This window comes from Mycetomoellerius zeteki, unplaced genomic scaffold (genome assembly GCF_001594055.1).
Source record: "Mycetomoellerius zeteki isolate Tzet28-1 unplaced genomic scaffold, Tzet1.0 scaffold3, whole genome shotgun sequence".
NCBI lineage: Eukaryota > Metazoa > Arthropoda > Insecta > Hymenoptera > Formicidae > Mycetomoellerius > Mycetomoellerius zeteki.
In genome coordinates, this window is record NW_017257282.1 from 284,331 (window position 1) to 296,482 (window position 12,152).

Genomic DNA, 12,152 nt, shown 5'->3' on the forward strand with positions numbered 1-12,152 from the left:
CTGTTGAAATCGCAGCAACCGCGAAATCGAAAATTAATAACGATATGATAATACGTAACGCCAAGGAATTTCAATATGTACGCACAATACCAAAGCTGATTTGAATATTAGCCGGATGACGTAAAAAAAAAAACGTCTGAAATATATTCTAAAAATACTCCTTTTTAACAGTTCTTTACGTAAAGCTATAATAGTAGCATATAGAAAAGCGTAAGCACAGTAAGACGTAAGCAATAGCCAAAATTAATTTGCTTATATGTTACTGCTTAAATTTTTTGTGTGCTACAATCTTAAGGAATATCCAAGAGATTAAGACCCATTTCTATCAATGTAGATTAACTTTAATCTTGGATTAATTTGTTCTATCTTTTTCTAATTCTTAGAACTAGAAGAAGTACGTTAAACCGAGATTAAAGTTAATCTATATTGTTAGAAATGGACATAGGACGGTCTCTGATATCTCGGATATCTTCGCTGGATATCGTCTTTAAGTACGATTCAGCTCGCCGTTGAATATGCTATAAAAAATAGAGACGACATTAATGTATGAAAATATATATTATGAACATCAAGTACAAAGCCGATGACAATGTTTGTGGCAGTACGGTAGGCTGTGTTTCCAGCCGTTTACAATCAAACTTGTCGTTGAAGAAGGCATTTATTCCTTTTTGACAGACTTTGGTTTAATCCCACTCAGTGGTAGTATCCACCATATCCATAACCGTGACCATAGCCGAGTCCGTAGCCATAGTTACCGAGACCATATCCAAGACCATGACCATATCCAAGACCGCTCTGAACGTAGGTGACCGATGGCGGAATCGTGTATCCATAATGGCCGTAGCTTATCGCTGGCGCAGAATAAGTTGGAGCATAGCCTACCTTTGTGAAAGGTGCGGCGTATGCCACTTTTGTGATGGCAGGTGCAACGTACTTAGTGATAGGTGGAGCTACCGCGACCTGAAGACAGAATGAAAAAGAGAATTATATCTCCTCTGTTATTTTGTTTCACATAGCCATATATAAATTAAAATTTCATTAAAAATTTTAATTCTCCCTTAAAATGTGCTCGGTAATTATTCCATTTTTTTTTCTCGTCCGAGAGCGTTATTTTACCGAAATAATAATGCAAAACCTTATTTCTACTGAATTCATTTTGCACGAGAGCTCGTTTATGGATTACAACGAGTGAAACCGGAATTTTCCTCCGGTTGCCCCGGCCATTCGAAGCTGCGCCGGTACGGTGATAATCCTTCCCATCTCGTGTCGTAAGGTTTAGTTACCGAACCGTTTGAGAGCTTACTTTACCTTGTACGTATTGGCGTAGCTGGTCGCAACTGGAGCGTGCACGTATGGTGCGATCGCCGCCACTCCATGACCCAAGCCATAGCCACCATAGCCATAACCGCCATAGCCATAAAGTCCTCCATATCCGGAGTATAGACCGTCGGCCGATGCGTAAGCGACAGTGGCGAGAAGAACGATCTGCGGTAAAGTGTAAATATGCGTCGAGAATACTTCATGTTTAAAGCTTCTTTTATATATAAATTACAACGGAATTTAAGACGCAAGACTTGATATACTCGTAAAACTTAATATAGCGTGCAATACAGGAATCATTTGCGGAATCAAGATCGCAGCTACGAAATTCGAACGTGATCTATCTTTAGGAACAGAAATTTATTAAAATAATATATATTTATAAAAAATATAGTTATTAAGATACATCCCACAGAACACAGTTGTCCGAGAAATATTTTAGGAACATCCTTAGGACATTCCTTGGAAAATTGTGTTGAGTAGGGTAATCTTTCACAATCATAGCAGAAGTAATATAGAATATGAAAGACATTTAATCTATTTTTAGGAACAAAAATTGCGTATCAAATACACACGATTTGATAATTTTTTTCTCAAGTTTCGATCTTCAAAAATTAAAAAACCTAGGAAATATATACAAAAAGAATAGGTTTGCTGAAGTATTTAAAAATAGATAGAGATCTAAAAATAATTTTGTTGGATTTAATATAATTAAAATATAATTAACGCGCGCGTTGCAAAAAGTTTCAATATTCTAGCAATCAGTTTGAAAATCTTACATAAGTATTATATTTTGGTGATTTAAATAAGATTATCTTAATCTATAGTTAATTAAATTTTTAGACATTTCAGTAAAACTATGTAGATGTATAAACGTAGAAAACAAATGCAATGTACAAATATGAGAGCGATTAAAACGGTGTATTTCTCGATTGAGAGCATTTTGCTGCCAATTGCTTATGACGGTGGACATTTCTATGCAAGGTTATCCTAAATGACGGTATGAAGCGGTTTGAAACGGGCGGTTTGCGTCGTCACGCATTATCTTCGGCTTTATTTACGCATATTCAGGATGATTTCAAACGCATATCATACGATATGAATGAAACAAGCGTATTTCAGCGCGATAAAATCGTGCCCGCGGCAGCAAGTAAAGTTCACAGCAAATGTTACGTCCAAGCTGCATTTCTCACGGTATTGCGAATCGACTGTCTCTTTCTCTTTGTTTCTCTCTCTCTCTCTCTCTCTCTCTCTCTGTATAGCTTCAGATAAGTCTATTCTCTAGATAAAAGCTAAGTTGAGAAGTAAGAGGATAACAATTTTCACAGAGAATAAATGTCGAAATGACAATTTTCGAAATACAAACGTTTTACATCTTGCGATATACATATATTCTCCTCAGCATTTCTCCTACATTTAAAGAATCCATTTTTAAAAACTCTGAGAATTATATGAAGTTATGTACATATGAGAGATAGCTGCTAAACTCTGCGTTGCTCGGGAAAACCGCGTGTGGATATCTATACACTTCTCCACGAGAAAAGTTTCGCCAGCATTCGTCCGCCCCGAGTGCCACGAGTACTTCACTCACCAGCTTAAACATGTTGCTCGATCCAAGTGCTTGCGATCTCTTGTCGGTACTGTGGACTGACTACATCTTGAGTACCTCGTCAGATCACTTATATATCCCCCAGCGGATTGTTTTTGCTCGCGCTCGTCCGTCAAAGATCCAAGGGAGAGAGATGCGGAAAAAAGTTTTCCCTGCCAATCGCGGACGACGTAAATTCGCAGGTAAGGTAAACAGTGTAAAGTCCGATCCCCGCCGCCGATAGTGGGGTGGATCGAACCCGGGGACTCGTTACGCGCTCACCTAGATCCTAGATCCTTTGCAGTGCCGCGGATGACTCGTTGCGACCGTTCGCACGAAGGACGAAGCCATTATCGGCCCAAGCGAGAAAAGAAGGAAAAAAAAGAGAAGTATCGGTTGTTCGATTTGCATCGTGAGAAAAAGCGCGTCCGCGTGTCACCTTGAGCGCACACGCGCGCGAACGAGCGCACGAGCCGAGGGAGGAAAGGAGAGAGGTTCTCTCGTCTCTCCTTCGTCTCTTCACCATCGGCCACTCTCAATCGCTTTCTGTAATTATTCGCGCGTCTATGATCTTGTCTGTGCTCCGCGAAGCGTGAACAGAGCAACACGGGGACCTCGACCGATCGAATGTGGCACGCGGTGGTGCGGAGGTGATATACTGACGATACACAGAAAATTCTCTCTCATGTTTCTTTTATGTTTTATCATAATTTTCTTTTGTTTCTATTTTTTTTATATTAACATTTATACTGGCTTCTTATATTATCCTCAAATTTATCTTTATTAGCCCATTACAAGCGCGTTCTGCGCGCGATGACTTACGTCTGCCTAGATACGTCGGCACCTCCACTTAATTAAATCTTAATGAATAAATTATATAATAATGCACTTTCAAAATCCACAAGAAAAAACTTTTACGCTCATTTCGTTTATCTAAAAAAAAAAAAAAAATACTTTTGTGGGGGGGGGCTGTCAAGTCGGCCCACACACGTGTTAATAACAACCGATTTGGAAAAATCATATTCATAGGATTTATGCGCTATTTATGCGCTTTTATATTCACATAGTTTTAATTTTTGTGCTACATTCCTTAAGGGACTTCCCTCTTGGAGCAAACAGATATATTCATCTCTAAGTCGTTTAAAATTGTAAAATTACATTATCTAACTATGCAAAAAATATCTTCGATTTATGCGCTAATATTTCCATTTTTCCAAGCAATTTCGATTTTTGCGCTGCAATCCTTAAGGGACTTTCCCCTTGGAGCAACCATATTGGTTCAACCAATTTTATTTTCCAATCAATTTTATTCAACCACTATATATATTGATACAACCAATTTTATTTTCCAATTTTATGTTTCCCATAGAAAAATTTCAATTTTCTCAAAATTTGTCGATGATTCCCTATCCTGATTCAAAATTTAAAGACCCCGAAAACCATTTAATAAACATTTCGGTGAAATCAAAAGACTTTGAACATTTCCATAACATTTCCTTCCGCCATATTGGACAGCCATTTAGAATTTTCAAATTTTAAGTTCGAATTCAAAATCGAAGGACTTTTCGAAATCAAAGACCCCAAAAATACTTTCATACTACATTTCGCTGAAATAGGAGGATTTTTAGCATTTCCATCGGCCATATTGGTTCAGCCATTTTGAATTTTCAGATTGAAAGTTCAAATTAGAAAAGGACTTCTCGAAATCAGTGTGATTTTGAAAGCCATTTAATAATAACATTTCGCTGAAATCGAAAGCTTTTTAACATTTCGAATTTTCGAATTTTGAGTCCGGATTCGAAATCAGCGATCCCGAAAATTTTTTAATGCTACATTTCGCTGAAATCGGAGAATTTTTAGCATTTCTGTCCGTCATAGTGGTTCAGCCATTTTGAATTTTCAAATTTTGGGTCCGAATTCGAAACCAGCGACCCCGTAAACCCTTTAAAGTTTAATTTCGCTGCAATCGAAGAATTTTTAGTATTCCCGTCCTCCGTATTGGTTCAGCCATTTTGAATTTTCAAATTTTAAGTTCGGATTCGGCATTAACGATCCCGAAAACCTTTTGATACTACATTTCGCTGAAATCGGAAGACTTTTAGCATTTCCGTAAAACTTCAATCTGCCATATTGATTCAGCCATTTTGAATTTTCAATTTTGAGACCGGATTCGAAATCAGTGACCCCCAAAATCCTTGGATACAACATTTTAACGGAAATGAAATACTCTAATAGCCTCAACGAAAAGAGGCTTCAAGGCAAATAACACGGCAATTTTAAAATAGGAAAATTATCTATTTTTCTCGCCGCCGTTGTTATAAATTTATCTATTCTATGTCTTTATATACCTCTTTTATATATTAAAAGAAAATTTAATTTAGATTTTTTCTTATTGCACGTTATGATATCTTTATCGCATATTATTGTTTTATATTTTTATTTCTATACGTATATTACATATATCTATTATTACTGTATTCTCTTGACTCTTTCTGACAAATATACCACTATGTGCATCGATCTCGATGCTTCTACGATCGATGCTTCTACGAGGATGAGTGGGTGTGTCAACGTGAGTGTCACTTCCGGTCGCCATCAGAGCGAAAAATGAATCATCTCGCGTATGCAACGAGCTCGTGGAAATGCGTCCTCTGTACATAACTAGCATAACAATACATTGTACAACTCGATTATTCATAAAATTCACTCGCTCACAGAGATAATAATGCGGATTGTGAGCGCAAAAAAAAAAGAACAGAGGAAAGAGAGGCAGCGTACTTCATTAACCGCGGAACAAACATTTTTGCGTACTCTTTCCTTGCTCGCCTCAATGTCGTATACCTGCAGCCTTGCTGGTCGCGGCGGATTATCTTCATCCTTATTGCGACTCGTGCTTACACGTCACCTCGTATACACCGCCGGTAAACACACAGTGGTAATGCGAGCGTGAAAAATTTCTGTATAATAAACGTTTACTATTCACTGTCACCTTCTTAATAAACTGCACGCTGCATACATATGGATGTACGCAGATATTTCTTGCCCCTAAGACATTTTTATTAAATCGCTTATTTCCTCTTCCATCTTCGATGTGTAGGTCGACTTGTAGATTTGAAAAAGCAACAACTTTGTTCTTACAATTAGAAATCCAATATTAATATACAGATTGTCGTCCAAGAGTGTAATTCACATTTCATTTATAATTCTTTAATCAATTTGAAACAAGTCAAAACTCTTTCTAATAAAAATTCTTCAATATTAATATCATATTTGAATAGTTTTCGAAAATTTGTATTTAAAGAAATTTTACAGAGATAGAATTACTACTAATTTTTTTATCATACATTACGAATAATTCTCCGTTTATTTTAACGAGCTAGCATTTATTGGAATTAAACGGGCAATTCGCTATATATCCTCTTCCGTTTTCGCTGGCCTTTTTTTCGCGTTACGCGGCCATTTGTAACCAACCCTAATAGTTTACGATGCGATTAACTCGCCTGCGCGTCTCGGTATCTACGGTATCTACCCTTACGTGCAGCCACGAGGCACGCCTAGACCGATCGCGAATTGGGGCTAACGAAGATAAATATCGGCGCAATGCGATGTACGTATATCGCAAGTGAGATACGTTACGATGTGCTGTGTATATTGTATATACGCGAATTCTCTTTACGTAAAACGCAAAATGTCGCTACAAGACAAACGGTCCACTGTCTCCTGCCTCCGGGCCCGCGGGCGATCGATTTTTAAAAGACGGCCAGCTACCGAAGAGAGAGCAATACACAGTCGGATGACGATGCACAATGCAATACGTACAAAGGTATGTACAGGGTGTCCCGCTTGTTGAATGTTAATTTCTTTTTAAATTAACGAATTCCTCGATCACAGGGAATTGATTTTTCCTTGGCGAGAAACATGGAAACGCCGATAACTTTCGAGATATAAGTGATTAGAAAAGAAATCTTTTTGCGAATTAATCTCGTGCCCATTTCTACCAATGTAGTTTAATTTTAAGTTCGATAAAGTTAACTCTTTATTTTCTACTTCTACAAATTAGAAAAAAACTAAGTTAAACCAAGATTAAAGTTAATCTATTTTGGTAGAAACGGGCATCAGAAGCCAAATGGGTTTATACATATAATACGTCCTTTCATAATTTTAGATGGACTTTATTCTATAAAATCCTAATTAAAGCTTACTTACAAAGATACGCGATGCTAAAGAAAACTACGCTTTAAACGATGACTTCCCACGTTAGTCACGCTGAAAAAAACTCGAATCCAAATTGATCAAGGAATCCGCCGTCACAAAAAAATAAGCGTCTGTGAAGTTAGCACCCCAACATTGAAATTCCATAGTTCTGATTAGAGTTCCCGTTTCCTTTCGTCGAGACGAAGAGTGTGTTCTCTGTATTTTTTAATGCGAGATTCCATTAATAACTATTTTTAAATAATTTTTTTTAAATGGGGTGCTAACTTCTCAGCGAAATTCGAGATCGAATAGTTCTGAGCGGCTCAATAGCTTCATTTCGTGAATACATAGAGTTCCTGATGCAAAAAAAATTTTTTTTAATAAAAAAAAGTTAAAAATTTTTGAAAAATTAATTTTTAGAAACAATAGTTCTGATTAGAGTTCCTATTTCCTTTTAACGAGACGAAAAGTTCTCTGTATTTTTTAATGCGAGATTCCGTTAATAGCAATTTTTAAATAATTATTAAAAAATGGGGTGCTAACTTCTCAGTGAAATTCGAGATCGAAAAGTTCTGAGCAGCTTATTAGCTTTATTTTGTGAATATCTAGAGTTCCTGAAACATAAAAAACAATTTTGGCAGACAAAAAAATTTATAAAAAGAAATAAAGAATTTTTTATCACTTATTGAATTTCGTGTATCTTGAAACCAGTAGTTCTGATTAGAGTTCTGTGTAGTTCTCAACGAATTCTGTTGAAAAGTATGAGGTGACAAAGCGATTGGACCAATGGTTTTCAAAATACGTGAAATTCAAAAAGTGAACAAAAAATTTTTTAAGAGTGTCAGTAGTTCTGATTAGAGATCTCTGTAGTTCTCGACGAGTTCTGTCGAAAAGTATCAGGTGACAAAGCGATTGGACCAACGGTTTTCAAGATACGCGACATTTGATGTCTATCGTTGAAAATTTTCCATGTGCGATGCCGAAAAATTTTTTGAGAGTGCCAGTAGTTCTGCTTATCGTTTTGGGCAGTTTTCGATTAGTTCTATCGAAATGTATGAGGTGACAAAGCGATTGGACCAACGATTTTCAAGATACACGAAGTTCAATAAGTGAAAAAAATTCTTCGTTTTTTTTTATAAATTTTTTTGTTTGTCAAAATTGTTTTTTATGTATCAGGAACTCTAGATATTGACAAAATAAAGGTACGTATTAAGCTGCTCTTCGATCTCGAATTTCGCTTAGAATTTAGCACCCTATTTTTTAAAAATGATTTATAAATCATTATTAACGGTTATTAACGGAATCTCGCATTAAAAAATACAGAGAACTTTTCATCTCGTTAAAAGGAAGCAGGAGCTCTATTCAGAACTATTGTATCTAAAAATTGATTTTTCAAAAATTTTTAACTTTCTTTTTGATTTTTCAATATTTTTGTTTTGCATCAGGAACTCTATAGGTATTCACGAAATGAAGCTATTGAGCCGCTCAGAATTATTCGATCTCGCTGAGTAGTTAGAATCCCATTTTGAAAAAATTATTTAAAAATAATTATTAAGCGGAACTCTTGTTATAAATTATAGAGAACTCTTCGTCTCGACGAAAGGAAACGGGAACTCTAATCAGAATTATGGAAATTCAATGTTGGGATGCTAACCTTCACAGACGCAAAAAATAAGTCGCGAGAAGTTGGACACCTTGTATTTAAGCCAAAAGGGATTAAATCCGTTAATCCGTGAATCCTGCCCGTTTTATATGATACATGGCATTTTTTTTATTTATCGTTCTATTTTGCTTATCGGACAACGTCAGCTCCGCGCCGCCGTCGAATAAGTCCTCTTGCTTATTCTGTATCGACGTCGATGACAAGCTGCAATAAACGTTTGTAAACATGTCCGCTTTCGCGAGCTGATAGGAGACCGCGTAAGCGTCACGCTTATTTTGTTTTTCTTTCTTTTTCTCATAACGCCATTATATAATGCCGTTCGCAATCGAGGTCGTTAACGAGAACCGAGCGAAGATGCAAGATCGCGAGAAACCGCGCGGCGAGAACAACACTCGGTGACGGAAACTGGAACACCGTGATCTAAATCCCAAGTTTATACGTCTGCATTATTAGCATTAGCATTCTGTGTGTGGACCACACGTGCGCTCGGCAGGAGTGTCCGGCTTCCTCGCCCATCCTTGCGCACATTTCTGTCGCGGTTACGTAAACGCCCTCACGTTAGGTAAATGTGGACATGCAACTCCGCAAAAACTTGCTTCTTCAAACCTTCGAATTATTTCTAAAAAATTTCTTAAAAAAAGCAACGTATCATATAATTGCTGCAGAAAGCTTGATGCAAAAGTAGACATATATATATAATCTACATTTTCTTACATATTCCTTTTTAATATTTTTTGGAAAATATTTTAGCGAGATAATCCTTCCGGATTCTCGCTTCCATTTCGAGATTTCGCGAATCTCCGATGTAATATTGACCGAGGAGGATATTTTTCCTGCTGTGAGTGATTGCCTTATTTTTCGCTGAACATTTAGGGATGCGTGACATCACGTCGCTTAACAAGTTCTCGCCTCGGCAATTGTGCAATTATTGTTTGCCAATAATGTTCTTGATCGCAAAGACCAAACGCGAGAATGCGGCTGATTGTACGACGTCGGCACCGGCAATCGGCAGTGATGCCGGCGTGATGTACGAGCCTCCGATACGCGCCCTGCTGCGATTTATTACGGCGCGTTATCGCGGCGTCGGGAATTGTAAAAGAATCGCTCCCGGGCGTAGAATGGAGTATCCCGAAATAAATCGACGAGTGATTTTTAGTCGTCTAAACGGACCGTTGCCGTTATTCCGCGAATGAAAATAGCATTTAATAAAATTAATAGAAATAATCGTGAAATTAAAGCGCGTATTAAAATTTAAATACAACGAGAATAAAACATAATAAATTTAATTGCGAGAAGCATATAATGAATACGTTGCTGAGTAACAAGGAATATTGTACGAATAGTACGCCGCTTGAAATATACAGAACGTAGTGAAGAGATCGGTTTCAATTTTTAATTAAGGTATAAAGTGTTCTTCTCTCTCTCTCTCTCTCTCTCTCTCTCTCTCTCCTTCTCTCTTTGACTTAATACGTAACCGAAGGTAAGCAAGCGCCGTCAGTGGTGCTTGCGCGTAGCGTTTTACTTAAAGGAGAGGAAACAGGAAACGTTTCCCCGATACGTACATTTCGCATTATCTCCGTAGCGACCGGAGGTTACCCGGAAACCACGCGCAAACCCCACAGTGAGAGAGTGTTCCGTTTTCGTCGTGTTCTAGACGTGGTTAAGAGGATGCGAGAGAAATGAGTGCTTCTTACGCGGTAAAATGGAGGAGCAGGAGCTTCTTCTTCTTTCTCTTTTCATCTTTTTTGTTATTTTCTTTTTCTTTTTTTCTTTATTTTGTGCACGTAATATACTTTCGACGATGGGAGACACGCGGAAGACAAGGAACAACAAGCTGTCGGCCGACATTGGCTCAGCTACATATTATTTTACACTCTAAGAAGATACGAGGGTGGGACGAAATAACTACGTAAAGAAACGACGAGAGCGGAAAGGAAGCAGCAGGTATAGCGAGCACTCGATAAACATCTTCCAGAGATGGGGACGATCTTCACTTCTCCTCGCCCTCGCCCTCTTCCTCCTCATCAAACTCTCCCTCCTCGTCGGCGGTCGCCTCCTGGTACTGCTGATACTCGGACACGAGATCGTTCATGTTGCTCTCAGCCTCGGTAAACTCCATGTCGTCCATACCCTCGCCGGTATACCAGTGCAGGAACGCCTTGCGTCGAAACATTGCGGTGAATTGTTCCGATACCCTCTTGAACAGCTCCTGTGGAACAAAAATAATTACATTTTCGATATAATTAGTCCTTCCTGCTTTTTAAGTAATATATTATACATTTAACGAATCGAATGACGGATGATAATTTGTTTTGGGAAAATTTGCAACTCTGAGAAATTGATTGAAAATTTAATTGATTCACAGTTGAATTCTCTCTTTGTTTGACAACAACCAAACAGCAAACGAACCTGAATAGCCGTAGAATTGCCAATGAAAGTCGCGGACATTTTCAGACCCCGCGGGGGTATGTCACAAACGGCAGTTTTCACGTTGCTCGGTATCCATTCGACGAAATAGCTACTGTTCTTGTTCTGGATGTTGAGCATCTGCTCGTCCACCTCCTTCATCGACATTCTGCCACGGAATACTGCGGCTACTGTCAAATATCTACCGTGTCGCGGGTCGCACGCGGCCATCATGTTCTTCGCATCAAACATTTGCTGGGTGAGTTCAGGTACCGTAAGTGCCCGGTACTGTTGCGAACCTCTAAAATATCATTTTAGAATTACGTCGAAAATAAGAAAGCCGGAAAATTACGTACGCTAATAAATTTTCCTCTAAATAATTAATTAATTAATTAATTACATTGATTTTATTGCATTGCAATTTAAAAAATTTCGTTTAAATAAAATAACGATATGACATCAACTCTTATACCACTGATGTTCCATTTAATAATTAGTTTTCTTTAATTTATATAATTAGTTTTCTTTGCGAATATGAGACCTAGAGGTTAGAGGGGCAAAGCCGGGGATGAAGAAATGCAGTCGCGGGAAAGGAACCATGTTGACGGCAAGCTTTCTTAGGTCTGCGTTAAGCTGGCCGGGAAATCTCAGGCAAGTGGTAACGCCGCTGAGGGTCGCGCTGACGAGATGATTGAGATCACCATAGGTTGGCGTGGTCAGCTTGAGAGTCCGGAAGCAGATGTCATAAAGCGCCTCATTGTCTATGCAATACGACTCGTCTGTATTCTCCACCAGCTGATGTACCGAGAGAGTGCAGTTGTAGGGCTCGACTACGGTGTCCGATACCTTCGGAAGGAGGCGAGAATAGATGCTGACGTACAACGTATGGCATCCCGGCCGCGGTATCGGTCGCGTTCGCGTATCGCGCAAACATGAATACACAAACGAGAGAGAGAGAGAGAGAGAGAGAGAGAGAGAGAG

The 12,152-nt window shown here is 38.3% G+C and overlaps 2 protein-coding genes across 3 annotated transcripts in view; both read right to left on the reverse strand.

Annotated features, from left to right (window-relative positions):
• Positions 1–539: 539 nt before the first annotated feature.
• LOC108724449 (shematrin-like protein 1) lies at positions 540–2,989 on the reverse strand. Of its 2 annotated transcripts, XM_018450826.1 has the most exons (4): positions 2,912–2,989; positions 1,309–1,485; positions 778–960; positions 540–735 (listed from the first exon to the last, which is right to left on the reverse strand). In XM_018450826.1, exons 1-4 carry the CDS (start codon positions 2,921–2,923, stop codon positions 694–696), a joined length of 414 nt encoding a protein of 137 aa, XP_018306328.1. In that variant the 5' UTR covers positions 2,924–2,989; the 3' UTR covers positions 540–693. The 2 variants fall into 2 exon arrangements, with proteins under 2 accessions (XP_018306328.1, XP_018306327.1); XM_018450825.1 differs by having other exon boundaries at positions 540–960.
• A 7,683-nt stretch (positions 2,990–10,672) lies between these two features.
• Positions 10,673–12,152, reverse strand: part of LOC108724466 (tubulin beta chain) — a 2,912-nt gene continuing 1,432 nt past the window's right edge. The window contains exons 3-5 of the mRNA XM_018450859.1: positions 11,713–12,017; positions 11,175–11,472; positions 10,673–10,974 (exon numbers count right to left, since the gene is read on the reverse strand). Coding sequence (XP_018306361.1) covers positions 10,756–10,974; positions 11,175–11,472; positions 11,713–12,017 — 822 coding nt within the window. The 3' untranslated portion in view covers positions 10,673–10,755. The remainder of the gene's footprint in view (positions 10,975–11,174; positions 11,473–11,712; positions 12,018–12,152) is intronic.

Bases quoted from the DNA above. Each gene is read 5' to 3' on its own strand.
- LOC108724449 (XM_018450825.1), bottom strand. The intron at 961-1,308 runs GTAAAGTAAGCT...TTCTGTCTTCAG, and splicing joins GCTACGCCAATACGTACAAG to GTCGCGGTAGCTCCACCTAT.